The sequence below is a fragment of the Lepisosteus oculatus genome, chromosome 18 (assembly GCF_040954835.1).
Source record: "Lepisosteus oculatus isolate fLepOcu1 chromosome 18, fLepOcu1.hap2, whole genome shotgun sequence".
Taxonomy (NCBI): domain Eukaryota; kingdom Metazoa; phylum Chordata; class Actinopteri; order Semionotiformes; family Lepisosteidae; genus Lepisosteus; species Lepisosteus oculatus.
In genome coordinates, this window is record NC_090713.1 from 14451258 (window position 1) to 14471039 (window position 19782).

General features: G+C 44.4%; 1 protein-coding gene across 2 annotated transcripts; it reads left to right on the top strand.

Moving 5' to 3' along the window:
- The first annotated feature begins 10979 nt into the window (after positions 1 to 10979).
- LOC138224114 (uncharacterized) lies at positions 10980 to 19432 on the top strand. 2 transcript variants are annotated; one of them, XM_069180510.1, is made up of 5 exons: positions 10980 to 11082; positions 13872 to 14348; positions 15277 to 15753; positions 16691 to 16985; positions 19112 to 19432. In XM_069180510.1, exons 1-5 carry the CDS (start codon positions 11071 to 11073, stop codon positions 19144 to 19146), a joined length of 1296 nt encoding a protein of 431 aa, XP_069036611.1. In that variant the 5' UTR covers positions 10980 to 11070; the 3' UTR covers positions 19147 to 19432. The 2 variants fall into 2 exon arrangements, with proteins under 2 accessions (XP_069036611.1, XP_069036610.1); XM_069180509.1 differs by lacking the exon at positions 19112 to 19432 and having other exon boundaries at positions 10981 to 11082; positions 16691 to 17913.
- Positions 19433 to 19782: the final 350 nt, after the last annotated feature.

The window sequence follows — 19782 nt, forward strand, 5'->3', positions numbered from 1 at the left end:
TCCCTGAGGCAGTGGTGGGATATTGGCAAGGTGCAGATTCGCCAGTTCTGCCAGCAGTACACTGGAAGTGTCACGAGAGGTATCCGTGAGTCCATGAAGGCTCTGGAGAGAGACGCTCTGGAGTGTTGTACAGACAGGAGGCTAATTGATGACCTCCACACCCAAAAAGAATCACTCATTGGCCTTCTGGACACAAAAGTACAAGGAGCTCTAATAAATTCTAGGGTTCAGAGTGCATCACAGGTAGATGCACCGACTCACTACTTCTTCGGCCCAGAGAAGAAGCCGGGCCAGAGCTGGCAAATCCACTGCCTGCACTCGGAGACAGGGCAGGAGCTGCTTGAGGCCGGGCAGATCCAGGAGAGGACCATGCAGTTCTACAAAGCGCTCTTCTCCAGCGAGGCTAGGAGGACTCGGTCCTTGAAGACCTTCCACAGGTCCCCGAAGAGGAGAGGGCAGGGCTGGAGAGGCCTCTCTGCCTGGAGGAGCTCTCCACTGCACTCAGTGGCTTGAGCAATGGCAAGACCCCTGGCCTCGATGGCCTGCCGGCCGAATTCTATAGTACCTTCTGGGCTGTGCTGGGACCTGACCTGCTCGATGTATATTTGGAAAGTCTGGAGCAGGGGGACCTGCCACTGAGCTGCAGGAGAGCTGTTGTCACCCTGCTGCCTAAGAAAGGGGACCTGTGTGACATTAAGAACTGGAGACCTGTTGCCCTGCTGTGTGTGGATTATAAAATCCTGTCCAAGGCTCTGGCCAACAGACTGAGGGTGGTGCTGGGGTCCGTGGTGCACTCCGACCAATCGTACTGCGTGCCCGGAAGGTCAATCTTTGATAACATATTTCTGATTCGAGATGTTTTGGCTACCTCCAGACTATTGGGTTTAGATACTGGTCTCATTTCGTTAGACCAGGAAAAGGCCTTTGAAAGGGTTGAACATCAGTATTTGTGGAGAACCATGAGGTCCTTCGGGTTCAGCCCCGTCTTTGTTGCCATGATTCAGGTGCTCTACAGTGACATCTTCAGTGTGCTTAAGGTCAACTGAGGGCTGAGTGCTCCATTTCCAGTGGAGTCAGGCAGGGCTGTGTACTCTCAGGAATGCTCTACTCCCTTGCCATTGAGCCTCTGCTACATCAGCTGCGCCGGGTCATCAGGGGCCTGTCCATCCCGGGCTGCCCCGGTTCCACTGTCAAGATCACGGCGTACGCTGATGACAGCGGCTATCATCAGCCAAAGTAAACTGGGCCAAGAGTAGCGCCCTACTCCTGGGGGAGTGAAGCGAGATGGGTCCCCCAGTCTTGCCAGAGAGGCTCAGCTGGACCAGAGGGGGACTCAAATACCTGGGGGTGCATCTGGGGGACGAGGCCAGCGTGAAAAAGAACTGGGAGGGGCTCCTCAAAAAAGTGAAAGGTCGTCTGGAGCGCTGGCGCTGGCTGCTCCCCCAGATCTCGTACAGAGGCCGGGTTCTGATTGTCAACACCCTGGTGGCTTCGATGTTGTGGCATCACCTGGTGTGCCTGGAGCCACCAGCCGGACTGGTCGAGGAGCTGCAGGCCACGCTCCTCGACTTCTTCTGGGACGGACTGCACTGGCTGCGGAGGGGCGTCCTCTATCTGCCCAGAGAGGACGGAGGACAAGGACTCATTGACATCCGGAGCTGGGTGGACGCCTTTCGCTTGCAGGCAGTGCAGAAGCTGCTGTTCGGCCCAGCCTCGCTGTCCTGGAGGGAGCTGACCTTCACCCTGCTGCGTCGAGCAGGACGCCTCGGGCTCGACTGTGTGCTCTTCCTGATGGACACCAGTGGGGTTGACCTGTCTCCACTGCGCGTTTCCAGCGCAGTCTCCTGGAGGCCTGGCGGCATCTGCGCGTGCAGAGAGAAGAGGAGCTGCCCAGTCTATACTGGACACTCAGAGAACCATTAATACACAATCCACGAATGGACATAGAACCGGGCCGCTCCTTGGACATTACCAGCAGACTGGTCAGCGCCAACATCACACAGCTCCACCTCCTGCTGGATGTGGATCAGGGCTGCTGGTGCAGCATGGAGTGGGTGTGTGACGTGCTGGGACTACACTTACGGCGGTGTGTAGACAGGTTTCTTAGTCAGCTTCGCTCTGCTCTGCCTCTCGAGGAGATGCTGCTGGTCCAGGGTCTGTTTGAGGACCATTGCCTTCCAACCACACAGCCTCCTTTCCCTGGTCTGCTAGTGTCTCCTGCGCTCAGTCCCGGACCGACAGGATCTCTCCTTGAGCCCCTTGCTTCAGAGGAGAGGTCTCTAGCTGGTGTTGGGGGGACATGTCTGACTAGTTGTAACATCTAGACACCAGGCCCAGCTGTCCGCACTCCCTGACACTCCCTGGAGGGCTCGTCTGGGAGTGCCGGATGACGTCCGGCCTGCCTGGGGTAGCCTCTACAGATTTCCCCTCAACAAGAGGGCTGGTGATCTGCAATGGAGGGTCCTGCACACCATCCTGGGGGTCAACTCATTTGTGTCAGTTCTGGACCCAGCGGTGTCTGACGCCTGTCCCTTCTGCGCTCAGAGGGAGACGGTGTTCCACTGCTACATCGCCTGCCCCCGCCTGTCGCCGATGTTTGCCGTACTGATCCGGCTCTTCACCAACCTTGGCCTGGCCTTCAACGACGTTATTTTGGTGTTTGGGGTGGGTCGTACAAAAAAATATTGTTCGAATTTTTGTTTTATAAATCTCATAATGACCTCGGAACGTTTGAAAAGCTTTGGTGTTTTGGAAATGTCCTGTGCAGGACTGTAAATAATGAAAGAATATTATTCCAATTATGATTTTATTTTCTTAATTCTTAAAATGGGGTTTTAAGACTCTTGATTAATACTTTTGTTTCTTTTTTCTGTCAATAAAGTTTGATTGAACTCTCTCTCTCCTCTCTTTTCCTCTCTATTCTTCCTATCTCACATACTCTTCCTCTCCTCTCTCTTTTCCATTCCATTCTTACGTAGTGTGGTGCAGGTTCTTGTCCCATCCTGCTCTTGGTCCAGGTTGGAGGATTGCACCGATTCTGAGTCTTGTTAGCTGGTATGGATGGGTTTGGGGGTGTTGATACCAGAGTGGTTCAGGAGGGGGGTGCAGGTGTCTTGGAATTCAGGTTGGTTCTAAGTGTCTTGGTTACATCCATTTGTCTGTATAGATGAAAAAGCTATTAAAAAGCACCCCCCACCCATCTCGGTGGAAGTTGCCATGTTAAAAAAATCCTAAAAAGAGAATTAAACTTTCACACAACAAAGCATGACTGTGAAAGGGCAGGAGGCCTGCCTAGTGAGCACAACACTTGATTACTGTCAAAAAATCATAAAAAATAAAGAAATGTTCCACAACTCAAAGCAAGGTTGTATAAGGTTAGGGGAGCTGTCTGGTGTGTAAAACATCTGGTTGCAGCACTGTGGCAGTTGTGCTTGAAGAGCTATTGACTCGTGAATAGCACCCCCCTATCCCCATGTGCCGCCTGTCTAATGGTGCCATATTGAAAAAATCATAAAAAAAATAAAGAAAGGGGCCACAGCCACGGCAAGGTTGTATAAGGTTAGGGGGGCTGTCTGGTGTGTAAAACACTTGGTTTCAGCACTGTGGCTGTTGTGCTTAAAAAGCTATTGAGTCATGAAGAAGACCCACCTATCCCAGTGTATTGCATGTCTAATGGTGCCGTATTGAAAAAATCATTAAAAAATAAAAGAGGTTTCACAATCCAAAGCAAAGCTTGGAAAGGTCAGAGGACCTGCTTAGTGTGCAAAACACTTACTTGCAGCATTGTGGGTGCTGTGGTTTAAATGCTATTGGTTTGTGAACAGAATACCCTTATCCCAGTGCATTGTGCCAAAAGCACGAGAAAAAGAGATTCAGAACGCAAAGCTGTGTCAGTGTTCTGTGTACAAAGTTGGTTTGAACATCATGGGAGCTGTTTTTAATAAGCTGCTGAGTAAAGAATATTTTAAACTTCCTGCTGTCAGTAGTATTGTCAATATAGTTGACCCTTACCTGAATGAAAACAGGACGTAAGGGAAGGGTTTCAGAAATCAAACAAAGCTTTATTCCCGTGTTTACAGTCTGAGTATTTGGAGACTACGCTGTTCTGCTTCCTATGGTCATATATGGGTTTTTCGCACGAAGCCGTATTGAACAGTATTTCTCACCTTGTGAACGCGTGTACACAGAGGTCTCCTGGGTTCCAGTTAGTGCGTAATTATTCATTGACGAAAAACTGGAGGTTTAAAAAAAGATAATTATCTCACTGATAGTTTGATGTAGAGGCTGTGGAAATATCTACAAGTCTTGGTCTTTAAAATGCATTTGGTTTGAAGGCGTTCTGTGCTTCCATTCTGAAGATATGGACAAAAGAATATTCGTGCTTGGTAAAAAAAAAAGTAAAAAAAACGAAAAAGTGAAGGCTCAGAAAGCATTCACGATGTATTTTATAGACAAAGCAAGTGTTCTCGCAACTCTAAGAGGTTTTGTGAAAACGCTACAGGCGTGCCAAAATCATTTTTGAACTTCAAGCTAACTTTACCCCGGTGCCGCCCGTTCCCTCTGGGACTTCACTCTGTTTCCGTGTTCAACGCCATGAGCAACATGACTCACTTTCCAGGGGGAACCGCCTCGGAGACAGTCGTTCGCATTGAAGGTGCCTCTCTGAGCAGCGCGCTCCACTCCAGGGGCGCCGTGCCCGCAGCTGAGCCAATCGCCCAGGCTCATGCGCGCTCTTGGTCACAGAGGGGCTGTGATTTTCTCGAGAGGGCAGAACGCGTTTTGTGGTCTCTGACCCGAGTTATAGCGGCTGGGATTAATCTTTGGGAACGTGTGAAACCGGTCCTCGTCATCATTAGCGTCCTTGCCTGATGCTGCTCCTTCCTTTTAAGTATGAAACAGACTCATCCATCCAGCTGCCCGACACCACACGCAGGTTTCTGTCCTGCGAGAGACGACCCGAGCCAGCGGGACTTTCCGAACCGGCCGAACTCACAACCTGACTGATGTCCCATCGATTGCCTTTACTTAAATTGAATCCCATTGAATATCCGTCATTTAGTCGTTTCTGTGAAGTTTATTATTAAAGTAACTGTGAAATTGTTCTTTTTTTATCAAAGTCAATAATTGTCAATACCAAAAAATTCCCAGCACAGATCCCATGGAAATTCTGTGTCTCCTGGTTTCTCTTCAGTCTGAATCGCTGTTTGAGATTTCTAACAGGCATCATCCCTGTACAAGCTCTGTGTTTTGGAACTTTAATTACAGGCCCGCTGATGCCCAATTCTCTGTCAGTTATGTTTTATTCAAATGGATTGAATTCCACCTATTTCAGTACACTATAAACTGATTCTGTTTAGAGAGACACCTTTATTTACACCATTTCTCCTCAAAAGGCCAACAGCTCCCTGAGCTTATAAAGCAGGGGGCTCACACTCAGTTCCTGAAGGGCACAGTGTCTTCTGGATTTTATTCCAACCTGAATAGTTGACTGAGACATATTTCTGTTATTTTATTAGGCATCAACAGGAGTTTTCTGACAGTCACGTCCTAGAAGGGACAGTCACCAACTGAATGCCTCAATATCTGCAAATATATTACAGGTGGCGCAATTTATAGTGCAATTGAGGTGTCGCTGAGCGCTGGTTTTAGAGGCTGTGCTACAAGAAACGAGGGTGGAGAAAGGTGAATGGGAATTCCATGAACTGCTCAAAGAACGACTCCACAAAACATGGCAGTAAAATGCTAAAGGACATATTTCCAACTCCACAATGAAACTGTTCTTATTTAAGCTCAGGCTTGTGGTGTGTGAGAGCCTTCAGCGACCCTGGGGTGTTGTGTGCCCAGGTTAGAGTTTCAGAATGGGATTGCTCTTCGGTGGGTGTGTGAAATCGCAATGAATGGTGGACTGGTCTAACACATGTGAAATGTAATTGAAAGTCTGGTGCGCCTTCTCTTCTGTCGAGTCTGTCAGATCACGCTTTACCAGTGTTAAATGACTGTGGTGGATACAATGACATTGAAACCCACTGTGTTTGGGCTCCAGAACACGATAAACATCAGGACACATCATTTCTCACCCATTTTAACACAGCCGATTGAGATGTTGGGGATAACACTTGAAAACTGACATATTTTACAGCCTCTTGGTTTTTAAAATCAGATCGTTTAGCTATGGCCCCTAGTTGCACGCCTTAGTTCAGAAGTATTCGTGTAGATCAGACTAAAGGACAATCCTACTGAGGGAGAAAGCGGGACTCTTTTGAATCCAGGGGCAGGCCAAGACAGCGAGAGGAAGAGAGGAATGAAATGCGTCACCCGCGCCAGTGGGAGCACATTCTACAAGCTTTCGTTTTCTCGGAAAACACAAACATATACAGTAATTATGGAGAGAAAGAGGAATTACACCCGGGAGAGTAAGAAAAAATGCAATATCTTCAGTAATAAAGTCCTCAACACTTGTGTTCTATTACATCAATATTTATTTGAAATTTCAACTTTCCAAGTGCTAGAAACGGAGTAAATGAAAACTAAAAAGCAGTGAGCTTCCTTTAATAAAAAATACTAAAGATTGTACCATTAATCTACGAAAAACATATGAAAAAGACACTAAATTTCAAATGAATTGAACTGAAAAACAATGATCGCTGCTCCCCAGTGGGCAAAAGACGTATAATATACGTCTATTAAACGCATACCTTAGACGTCTAAATGTGGTCTGCAATTCGTCTAGAATGAAATTCTAATATACGTCTAAAGTTATACGTCAATTATACGTCTATGTTTAGACGTTCATTATACATAAATGGTTGGAGTTCTATTATACGGATAAATTTAGAGGACTATTATACATATATGGTTGGAGTTCGGATAACTTTAGAGGTCTATTATACGGATAACTTTAGAGGACTATTATACGTATATGGTTAGAGGTCTATTATACGGATAACATTAGAGGTCTATTATACGTATATGGGTAGAGGTCTATTATACGTATATGGGTAGAGGTCTATTATACATCAAAGATTGGTTTTATAGGTGTAGAAACAAGTAAACCAAGCCAATGATTAGGTTTAGAAATTTATTCTGAAAATACACATTCACACCTGAAACATATGTATTTCAAATTCTACATTGTATACAATCAATCAACAATCAACATATGGGCAATAATCATAAAAAACACAACTAGTCTTAGACTTCAGCTACAAATTCTGGTAACGGCAATATACAGTATAGTAATGACAAACACAAACTAATTACATTAACACACTAACTCAAAACCACATTTTGATTCAAATATACATTTTAAAATGTACAACTTCTATATTTCCAAGAAAAAAAATATTACAATGGAAGTTAAGATGATTTTTGTCCACTACTTGCAAACCCTGTCTAATTGTCCTAACAGTTAGAACCAAAAACCTATTATTTTCAGTGTCCAGATCTCCTGGCCCCCTGCCTTGCATATGCATTCTTCAAGTAACACATTGCACGCTCCTTTATTTCTTTTTCTGTTGATGTAGGGTGGGACTTCAGCACCGCAGCTAGGAGAAAATTATATAATATTACTTCCCAAATAAATGATGATTAATATCTTCTTTAGTATAATCTAAAAAATGAACGGTTTACTAAGCTCAAAGCTGAAATAAATGTATAAAATTTGGCTTGCATCATAGCAGTTGAGCAATAAAGTCTGTCCTAATTAAAGAGTACCCAAAGTTTGAAAGTACAACATAGAATAAGAATAGAGAAACGGCAAAACGATTTTGTGTTATCTTCCCCATTCACACTATTTTTATGTGCCATTTTTTGCTTATTCACGTACTATTTTAATCAAAATAATATTAAGAAAGATCTGTATGTATTCAGATAGTATTATTATTGTTCATACTTACTCGTCAAAAGAGGATTGCTGAGATATTTGCGGATATACTTCTACGTTTGAAAAACGTGTCCAAAATGGTGACCAACGAATACTAGCAATGCATTGTGGTATATAACCGGAAAATATGCTGGGTTCGATATTTTCTCAACGTATGCGTTTATTAATGTTGTCGATATTATGGTTGAAATTTAACATTGATAATACATCGCGGCTATGTGCCCCCTGCTATGAGCTGATGTGCAATTTTAACGCATGCAGTTAGTAAGGATCGGTCACTGTTGTATGGTATTATATATAATGACATTATGGAATAGGATGGGGACAGGCCTGGCATCACGGGGGGAGGGAGGAATGTCGCCCCTTCAGTTTTGGGCAAAAAGATTTACCTAACTTAATTTGCGCCCTAAAAAAAATAGTTGTACTTTGTCAATGGTCAGACAACACTAAATGACACGAACAGTCTCTCAGTCTGTTTGATGGGCAGGAGGGCTATCCGTCCAGGAACTGCACATATCAGTGTCGTTAGTGAGTGTCAACATTACGATCATGTTTGCTCAGGTGGACTAAAACCTTGCAGTTATCATTATACTTAAAACCGTTATATAACTAGGACTAGTTATAGCAGTCTTTGCTTTCTGTTGGTTTTACAACAATTTTTTCCTAACGATTCAGAACCTCCATCGATGTAGCTGCAAAAATGAACGCTTATGGTACTTTTCGCTCCAGGCAATATAAACCACGAGGGTGACGAAAAATGTGAAACTGAACTTCATCGCAAATACCAGATTGCTAGTCGTTATCTTCTATCATGAAGCACTAATCAATTGCATAGCTGCGAGATTTCATTTGGGTAGCTGCACCGTACAGCTCCGTTTCAACCGAAATATCGCCCCCCCCCCAGAATTTCAGACACCCCCCTACAGATTGTTCCCTGGGCACCGCACACTGATGGGGGACTGGGTGTCCAGGAAATGGTATCAACTTTTCTCACGAAAATAAAAATAGAAACTCTATAGGCACTCAAACATTTTACTGTTTTTTTCACGCAGGTGGCAAGACCCCCTCCGCAAAACCCTTGTATGCCTCCTTCTGTCGACGTGCCCAACCTCCGGTGGAAAAGGAAGAGTCCGAAACATGAAGACTGTTCTAATTTTGTTTTCTGTTATCACATTGTGTATCTGTATCCAGAATGTACACGAACACCAGCCCCGTAAAGTGAACATGGGGTTAACACCTTTTTGGCCCTGTCTTATCTGATGGCTGAAAAGACAAACCAGAGCGCCTGTTGGGTATGCACTACACTACCAAGGTATGGAGCCATGGGGGCCGTCCCGTGGTGCCTGAAGACGTTATAGGCATGATCATATAGAGAGATCATATAGGGGATTTTAACATGACCAAGTATGGCTGCTGTAACGATACTACTGTAAACTGCACCACGCTGCAGTATTTTAGGGAATGGGGACTAGAACCTAGCACCAGTTTTGCTGCGTCTTATGGCCCACAATACAACCTAAGCCGGAATCCCGCATATATCACCCTAAACAATAAGCGGGGGGGGGGGGGGGGGGGATTTGTTTTGAGAACCATGAAGATCACCATATAATGGTATAATGGTTTGGGGTAAATGCAATCTCACCTTTTATATTGGTCTCTCAAATTCTACTCTTCAGATCCCAGGGTGGGATAAGAGCAGTCCTAAGTTTAGTGCAGCTTTTTTGTTTTCTGCTGGATTAGGAGTGCCTTATGGAATGTATTTTATTTGTGGGAAACGTGCATACCCATGGTTTCCGACTAATTGGGGCAGATCATGTTATTTAGGATATGTAGTTCCCCATGTCCAGGTTCAGCCTCACAGTCCTAACAGTCCAATAGTAATGTTAGGATAGTACATAAGTATGAAGTAAAGACAGCAGACTCCGCATTTGTGTAGAAAATGGAAGATGTATGTTTCTATTTTCCAATGGGGGATTGATGGAGCCTGCTAACAGCTTTTACATGCTGAAGTGTGACCATCACGCTTGCTTGATCACAGATGCTTCCCCCCACCGTACTTACCCTCAAATGGTGAATGTTTACCCAAACGGTGAATGTTTACACTAAACTCCTGATGAGAAAGGAAGGTTTCTATTTCCTGGAGGTACATCAAAGATTCCCACTCAGCGGCGCGTGGGAATGTGTAGCTTCCACACCTGACGCCAATCAGCGCTGCGATTTAAGATCCCCACACGCCCGCAAACGATGTTCACGGTAGAACCGAATGTGTTCCCCTCACCAGCGACACAAACTAATTTCTCCGATTAGAGAAAGATTTCTCTCCTGTACCAGAGAACCGAAACCTCTGCAGACAACTACACACCGGCACACCGCACAGAAGACAACATGTGCTCTGCCAGTGCTCAGGAAGCCTCCTAACACTACCGACGCTATCACACTATATATAAGTTATGTAGGGCCATATCCCCTTTGAGCTACGATAGGTACTATACCTATTATGGTCCTCATTGTGGTTCCCTGTCTGCATACAATAAAGCTTGGCTGGACAAACGAACCCTTCAGGCTCGAATTATTTCAAGATCACTTATGTTTTGAAAGACCAATTGGGAGTCGGGTTCCACCGTTTAAATATCACTTCTAATCCAGTGGAAAGTTATATTTGAGGTTTAAAAATGTAAGACGTTCAAGCCACCTTATGAATTCATTTGTCAAAATCATCACTATTATATTTAGGAACGTCCAGTGAGATGGAAGCACACACAAAATGAGGAATGTACTCTACTCTTGACAGGAAGACACCGTCTGCCAGCGATAAGCCTGGAATTAACCAGTATGGAAATCTTTTGTTTTGTTTAAAATGGGTACAAAATCCAATCTACATCTTTCTTCTTGATAATTACAGATATAAGTACCCAGGAATGTTGTCACTTTCTGTATAGGTAAATTATCAGTTGTTCATAAAACTTTAAGAGAAAATATCTTGCTTTGTAGCTGTCAAACGTGGGCATGTGTTTTCTGAAGTCTGTGCGGACTGGGCGTAGCCGTGATGCGGCCTGGTGGATTTCAACATTTGTAAACAGAAAAAACAGAAAAAAAATAATTATTCAGACTTCTTCAGAAGGGAAGCAGTGCTTGTTAAATAACACACCAGCACACAGTTTCACCACGGACGGTGACTCCAGGGAGAGATGTCTCAGTCTGTAAGTGATTATTATTTCTGTTTTGAGTCGAGGTGTCTTGTAAGTAACTGACAATGTTTACAGCCCTGAGGATTTTTCAGTCATGTAATGAGAACTGATTTTTTTTTGTTTTGTTTACTGTATAATGCGTGTAAAATTCATGCTACATCTTTCTTCTTGCTGTTTACAAATTTTATTACCTGGGTATGTTGCCATTTCCTTTAGAGGTATTTTAGCAAATTGTTCCTAAATCTTCGAGTAAATAGTTCACTTTTTTAATTTTAAAAATAAACCTGAAACAGATGAAAATAAATTTAAACCTTAATTTAAACTGCATCATACAGCTCTCTTCTGTCCTAATGAAAAACAGTTATGTCATCTGCTATCTTAAATTTTTTTAACTTTCTCTACCCAAAATGTTTATAACTTTCACAGTGCTGTTATTGATATGAAGAACCAAAGTCTGAGTTACTAATAAAAACAGAAAAGGAGATATTAGGCATCCTTGTCAGATGATTCTCTAATTGCAAAGCTCTGAGATGTCCTTTTGAATAGTCTTACTGAGTTCCTGCATCCATTTTAAAGACTCTTAACAACTTTCTGAAAAGTTGTGACCAAAGCCAAAAAAATCCAAGCAATTGAATTTAAATTTCTGTTATAGTCAGTAAAGTAAAAATATCACTTTTTAATTATACTATTTAATATTTAACGTATTGATCAATTTAAATTCTGAATTATTTTTTCTAAGTTCTAAAAGTATCTGATACTTATACTGCTTTTGCTATTTCCTTCATACAGATCTTCTAGCAAATAAGATCAATTACCAGTGAAGTGTACTCTCACGAGGCACTAGTTCTGTAGGGTTTGGGCATTTACTGGGACAATTATTAATTGTAGCCGTAAGTCACAAAATGATTCTTTTAATGGCTTTAGAATCCAACCTTGCGGTATAACTCAAACAACGCACACACACACAGGTACTAATACACAAGAATACATTTATTAATACATAAAATATGCATATAAACCTAACAGATCTTATCGAGAGGGTTATCAGAATACAAAAGGTATATATTCAATCAGTCACGAAGAGTTACATATATCAAGAGGACATACGTTCAGTATATCATTCATTTAGACCATTTCGTATGTGAACTTGGTAACAACTTCTACACTAGATAGTCAAAACAAGTACATAACTCTTAGGAATTAAGTTGATATCAACTGGTTGGGATAACAATTGAATTCTCGAGCTGTAATGCATTGAAGTTGAATACTCATCCAATTTCTGGGGATTCAGATCTCCTGCGGGCTCTCTGGCTCCGTGCCAGGCTGTGCTGTGCGGATTGCGACGGTGCGCTGATGATGCTCACTGATCGGCTAGTTAGTGTTGGCTCCTGAGTTGTGCTCAGGAGAAAAGATGACTGTGGGTCCCAGCAAGTCAGGAAGAGGACCAGTTCATTCCTGATGAAGCGCTAGTTCTGAATAGTGATTCAGCTGTCCACAGTTCCGACCTGTTCACGAGACTTGCTGCTGGTGGTAACCTCAGGTGGATCCTCTGGTTACTCTCTGACAACCTCCGCTCTCGACTCTTAGAACAAAGCAAAGTTCTGGCACTCGGACACACTGGGCGTTCCGTGGTTATCCAGGCTGAGTCTCAGGATGGTCAGAAGGTGCGCTGCGAGAATGTCCTGCCCTTGGGAGCCTTTCTGCTCCTGGGAATTCCTTAGAATTCTCTTTTTCAGAAAAGTCCACTACAGGCTCTCTGTGTTGCCTGTTTTTACCTGGAGGAACTTCAGCTCGTTCATTGGCTGAAAGTTTTATGGGCATCAGAGTCCCACGTGGGTTACTCTGCCCTATCAGTTTCTGATTGGTTGATCAAGGTGAGATATGAGTCACTTGCTCCTGACACCTAAGAATGCAATCCAGATGTCCATCTGGCACTCCCTAGACAGATAGGCGCCAATGGATGACCATTGATCATGATAGCCAGGCTTAGCTAAGTGCATCCCCATTTGGGAGCTGTCCCTTATTAAAAGAAAACATCTTTAAATCAGCCTGCATGAATAGTTTCTCTGTGGCTGCACCACAGAGATGAAGAGAGAGATGGGGCCTCATTTGGGAAAGCACAGCAACACTTAATTCTGTCTTATTAACAAGCCTCGCAGCTACACCAGATACTTTTGTTTTTAGATTTCACGGGACCAGATGTACAAATTGTCAAAAAAAATCCCTTTGTGATGTGTCAGAACTGCAGTACTCATTTCAACATCTGTACTGAGATTTTATGTTTTTATATTAACAACAAATGAGTTCTTGACTGTTTTGACAAATCTTGATTATGCCATGAGATAGGCCTTCTCCAGATATCAATTACACTCAATAGCAGGTAAATTACTTAAGGCTTCAGTTTAGCAAAGAAAAAGGTTATCAATAAACAGTGAATTCTAACTTTGGGAATTCCTAACAAAGTAAGGGAAGAAGTTTCAGATTCACTTAAACTTTGAACTTGAAACAAAAAAGAAGCAACCGAATGGCATTCTTATGTTTTTTCTTGACTCAAAAAGTCTGACCTGTGTACTGTAACAACCTGAGCTCCTGTAACTGTTTTCAATTTAGTGTGCAGCAGTTCAGATGCTCTTAATGACTTTGCTTTATATATTAAGATTTTCATTTTTGGGTTACTGCTGTAAAGCTGATGGTGTAGGAACTGTTTGCTTTGTGTTACAAGCGCTCTTTGCTCGGGTAGGGTGTGGAGTTTTATGACACTAGTACTGCTGCTTGTGTTGATAGCATATCTCCCTTCCTAGACTCTCACCAGCTGCCTGGGCACAATCCTGCCCTGCATCAACAGCGGCACACTGGTGTCCTTCAGAGCTGACAATGGCTTGCTGTGGTGCAGCACCGAGCACAGCTCTGTCGGCCGCAACATTGAGGCTGCAGGGACCAGCAGGGGCCAGTGGAGCCAGTTCAGGGCTCTGTTGGCCCCCAGTGGGAAGCTGCTGCTGCAGGACCTCAGAGGCGTGTACCTCAGTCGGATCAACTGGGGGGGCGTTGGTGGGGTTGACTCCATCATGGCTGCCAAGGCTGAGGCTGATGTCTACTGTGAGTTTGAGGTCTTCACCCGCGGGGAGTATTTTGTCTTCAGAGCCGATAATGGGAAGTTCCTGTGCAGGAACCCCCGTCAGGGCAAGGAGAACATAGAGGATGCCCGAGATGATCCTGACTCTTCCTGCAACTTCCTGCTGTGCTGCGGAGGTCCAGCAGATGTGGAACCACAGACCGCAGTAAGACCGTTTATTCTTTTGAGCTCTCACACAGAGACAGAGCCCTTGATTTCTAGCAGTGCCCATATATTCACTGTGAGAAGCTATGCACCAGTGTGGTAAATCAGTCCACTGGACACACAGTGAGCACTGGTCACTATGAGGACTGAAAGCTTGGGAGAAGGTAAAGTTCTCTTTTGAGGAATAGAAACAATCAGGCAACACCGTTGTGGTGAAAAAGTGGTAGAGGTTTCTCAACGCTGGGACAGCCTCTCTGACTGGGCACTGTCAGCAGAGTTTCTCAACAGGAAGGTGGTTACACTGCACTTCTACCCAGATATACCAATATCCTGTTTGCAGACCTCATACACAGAAGAAAATCATGCAAAAAAATTATAATCACTCACTCTGGGCTCACTTCAAAATTGCTCTGTGACTTTGTTAATTCTCTTGGGGTTAAACTTCCAGCTGCTTCCTCTTAAAATGGTTTTTTAAGAGGACTCAGCCTCAAAGGCCACTCAGACGTCTGCAGTTATTCTCACATACCCTCAGTTTAACGTATTAATATTGATAAGAAAAGTCTGAAGCTTGAAAACATTCTATGATATTACTTTGCTAATACATATAAGTATCCATTCCTTCAGGATATATAGAGCAGTGTGTTAAACCAGCCCTCTTGACACAGTGAGTATTGGTCAATATGAGGACATACAGACCAGTGTGTTTAACCAGTCCACTGGACACACAGTGAGCATTGGTCACTCTGAAGACATATAATGATTCTGCTTTATACATTAAGTTTAAAACTTTTTTTTTTGGGTTACTGCTGTAAAGCTGATGGTGTAGGAACTGTTTACTGTGTGTTACAAGCGCTCTTTGCTCGGGTAGGGTGTGGAGCTTTATGACACTAGTACTGCTGCTTGTGATGATAGTATATCTCCCTTCCTAGACTCTCACCAGCTGCCTGGGCACAATCCTGCCCTGCATCAACAGCGGCACACTGGTGTCCTTCAGAGCTGACAATGGCTTGCTGTGGTGCAGCACCGAGCACAGCTCTGTCGGCCGCAACATTGAGGCTGCAGGGACCAGCAGGGGCCATTGGAGCCAGTTCAGGGCTCTGTTGGCCCCCAGCGGGAAGCTGCTGCTGCAGGACCTCAGAGGCGTGTACCTCAGTCGGATCAACTGGGGGGGCGTTGGTGGGGTTGACTCCATCATGGCTGCCAAGGCTGAGGCTGATGTCTACTGTGAGTTTGAGGTCTTCACCTGCGGGGAGTATTTTGTCTTCAGAGCCGATAATGGGAAGTTCCTGTGCAGGAACCCCCGTCAGGGCAAGGAGAACATAGAGGCGGCCCGAGATGATCCTGACTCTTCCTGCAACTTCCTGCTGTGCTGCGGAGGTCCAGCAGATGTGGAACCACAGACGGCAGTAAGACCGTTTATTCTTTTGAGCTCTCACACAGAGAAAGAGCCCTTGATTTCTAGCAGTGCCCATATATTCACTGTGAGAAGCTATACACCAGTGTGGTAAATCAGTCCACTGGACACACAGTGAGCACTGGTCACTATGAGGATTGAAAGCTTGGGAGAAGGTAAAGTTCTCTTTTGAGGAATAGAAACAATCAGGCAACACCGTTGTGGTGAAAAGGTGGTAGAGGTTTCTCAACGCTGGGACAGCCTCTCTGACTGGGCACTGTCAGCAGAGTTTCTCAACAGGAAGGTGGTTACACTGCACTTCTACCCAGATATACCAATATCCTGTTTGCAGACCTCATACACAGAAGAAAATCATGCAACATGGCAAAAAAATTATAATCACTCGCTCTGGGCTCACTTCAAAATTGCTCTGTGACTTTGTTAATTCTCTTGGGGTTAAACTACCAGCTGCTTCCTCTTAAAATGGCTTTTTAAGAGGACTCAGCCTCAAAGGCACTCAGACGTCTGCAGTTATTCTCACATTCCCTCAGTTTAACGTATTAATATTGATAAGAAAAGTCTGAAGCTTGAAAACATTCTATGATATTACTTTGCTAATACATATAAGTATCCATTCCTTCAGGATATATAGAGCAGTGTGTTAAACCAGCCCTCTTGACACAGTGAGTATTGGTCACTATGAGGACATACAGACCAGTGTGTTTAACCAGTCCACTGGACACACAGTGAGCATTGGTCACTCTGAAGACATATAATGATTATGCTTTATATATTAAGTTTAAAGCTTTTTCTTTTTTGGGTTACTGCTGTAAAGCTGATGGTGTAGGAACTGTTTACTGTGTGTTACAAGCGCTCTTTGCTCGGGTAGGGTGTGGAGCTTTATGACGCTAGTACTGCTGCTTGTGATGATAGTATATCTCCCTTCCTAGACTCTCACCAGCTGCCTGGGCACAATCCTGCCCTGCATCAACAGCGGCACACTGGTGTCCTTCAGAGCTGACAATGGCTTGCTGTGGTGCAGCACCGAGCACAGCTCTGTCGGCCGCAACATTGAGGCTGCAGGGACCAGCAGGGGCCAGTGGAGCCAGTTCAGGGCTCTGTTGGCCCCCAGCGGGAAGCTGCTGCTGCAGGACCTCAGAGGCGTGTACCTCAGTCGGATCAACTGGGGGGGCGTTGGTGGGGTTGACTCCATCATGGCTGCCAAGGCTGAGGCTGATGTCTACTGTGAGTTTGAGGTCTTCACCTGCGGGGAGTATTTTGTCTTCAGAGCCGATAATGGGAAGTTCCTGTGCAGGAACCCCCGTCAGGGCAAGGAGAACATAGAGGCGGCCCGAGATGATCCTGACTCTTCCTGCAACTTCCTGCTGTGCTGCACATGACTGTACAGAGCACACGTACTCCCTCACTGTACATCACAGACACATAACACCACACTGTTCACACGCCACACACACAGTGGTACATGATTGTACGGAGCATATACCCTCCCTCATTGTTTTTGCACTTATAATTCCAGTGAAGAGGAAGATATGAAATTCATAAAGCTGTTTTTTTTTTCCTTTTTGCTGGAATGCACAGTGCAACATAATCAAGAATTAGAAACATTAAAAATAAAACAAATCTACCAATATCAGCATGGATAATATCTACTTAACGTTAAGTTTCTCTATATTTTGTGCTGCCATCAAACTGTCAAATATCATCTGGTAATGTCAAAATATTATTTCCTCCTATTCCTGCAAATAATCTTATATAGTATGCATTGTGTCACACAGACATTATCACTCCTGGTTTCTTCAGACTGTATTTGCTGATTTTTTTTTGTATGCTTAATATGAACAAATAAAAGAAAATTAATTCAGTTTTCTTCAGCAACTCTAAAGTGTATTAGGACAGAGCAGGTTCAGACAGTCAGCTATGCAAAAAATTTATCATTAAGTGGAACTCACTGACCTTTCCATCTATTCATTATAAAGTAACTTGTGCTGCATTATTGCCTAGCAAGGGGAAGGCCATGTCAGGGGTGCCCATGAACCCGTGATCTGTGATATTAAGAGCAATTGCTTTACTGCATTTGTTGCCAGTATCACTATACCTTCAGCTAAACAATTATACAATTAAGTATATTAAATAAAATGACAAGAAAATTAAATTTGTGGAATCCTTCTTATTATATCTGGTGATCTTTGCTGACATGAGATGGCATATGTTCAGTGTGTCCCGCGGGGGCTGTCTTGTTGCTTGGTGCTCTGCTTGCTGAATGAGCGTGTGCAGCTACACTCCTCACCGTAGTAATCTGGGGAAAAATGCGGTGATGATCTGATGTGTCCTTGTCTGAAATAAATCACAATCCACAGAGACAGGCGCGCCTGGGTGTCCCCAGCACAACACCGGAGCTAATTTTCACACTCTGAAACGACATTTCAACTTCCAACCACTAGAAGGAGACATTTCACAAAACAACTTGCGCAGCATGACCGAACACTGATAGACTGTACTGGAAAGTTTAAGTAAAGATAGATACTTTATTGATCCTGTGAGGGAAATTGCAGTGCAACAGCAGCTTAACACAGTCAGCACAGCACAGTGTAATGAAATTATACAATAATACAACCCTAAAATACATACAATACAATCTGCACAGTCAGTGAGAAGTGCACTTAGAAGAGTTACTCACAGTCCAGAATATACAAAGAACAAACCAGAACATTACACAAAAAGTTGTATTGCACAATAGAAATATGAATGTATTGCACAAGTCCCTGGCATATATTGCACAAAAACACACAATGGATGCGTTGTACAGTCTTATGGCAGAAGGCAAGAATGACCTTCTGTAGCACTTCCTGTCGCACCATGGTTGGATCAGCCTATTGCTGAATGTGCTCTTCATTCTCACAAGCATGTCAAAGAGGGGATGGGAGATGGGACACCATTCTTCTCTCAGCCACTACCTCCAGGGGGTCCAGGTCAGACCCAATGACAGAGCTTGCTCTTCTGATGAGCTTGTTCAGCCTGTTAGCAGCCCCTGCTCTAATCCCAGAATGCCAGCATACCACAGTGTAGAAAATGGCGCTTGCCACAACTGACTGATAGAACATATGTAGCATCTTGCTACACACACTGAAGGACGTGAGCCTCCTCAAGAAGTAAAGTCGGCTCTGACCCTTCTTGAAGATGGCCTCAGTGTTCTTAGACCATTCCAGTCTATCATCGATGTGCACTCCCAGGTACTTGTATGAGTCCACTATCTCCACGCCATTCCCATAGATGTAGACACGAGTAGGTTGGACCCCATTCCTCCTGAAATCTGTCACCACCTCTTTCTTCTTTGCCACATTCAATTGCAGGTGGTTCTCCCCACACCACTCCACGAAGCTGCTGACCAGTCCTCTGTACTCTTCCTCCTGCCCACCCTTGAAACATCCCACAATTGCAGAGTCATCTGAAAACTTTTGCAGGTGGCACGACTTTGAGTTGTATTTAAAGTCCGAAGTATAGAGGATGAAGAGGAACGGAGAAAGAACTGTCCCCCTGAGGAGCCCCTGTGTTACTCACTACCTGCTCAGACACAGTTCTGAAGTCTCACAAACTGTGGTCTGCCTGTCAGATAATCAGTGATCCATGAGAACATGGAGGCACCCACTTGCATCTCCTCCAGCTTCCTCCTTAGCAGTAAGGGCTGGATAGTATTGAAGGCACTGGAGAAGTCAAAAAACGTAATCCTCTCTGTGTTGCCAGCCTTGTCCAGGTGGGAGTAGGCCCTTGCAGCATGTAGATGATTGCATCTTCCACACCAATACTGGGTTGGTAGGTGAACTGGTGGGACAAGACCAGCCTCTCCAGTGTCATCATGAAGTGAGAAATCAGCGCAAGTGGTCTGTAGTCATTGAGGACAGAGGGGTGCCCTTTCTTTGGTAATGGGACCAAGCATGATGTCTTCCAGAGCACAGGGACTCTCTCCAAGCGCAGGCTCAGGCTGAAGAGTTGCTGGAGAACTCTGCTTAGCTGATCGGCACAA

Coding starts and splice junctions, on each gene's coding strand:
- LOC138224114 (XM_069180509.1), top strand. Junction 14,349..15,276: donor ATGTGGAACCACAGACCGCA/GTAAGACCGTTT, acceptor CTCCCTTCCTAG/ACTCTCACCAGCTGCCTGGG. Junction 15,754..16,690: donor ATGTGGAACCACAGACGGCA/GTAAGACCGTTT, acceptor CTCCCTTCCTAG/ACTCTCACCAGCTGCCTGGG.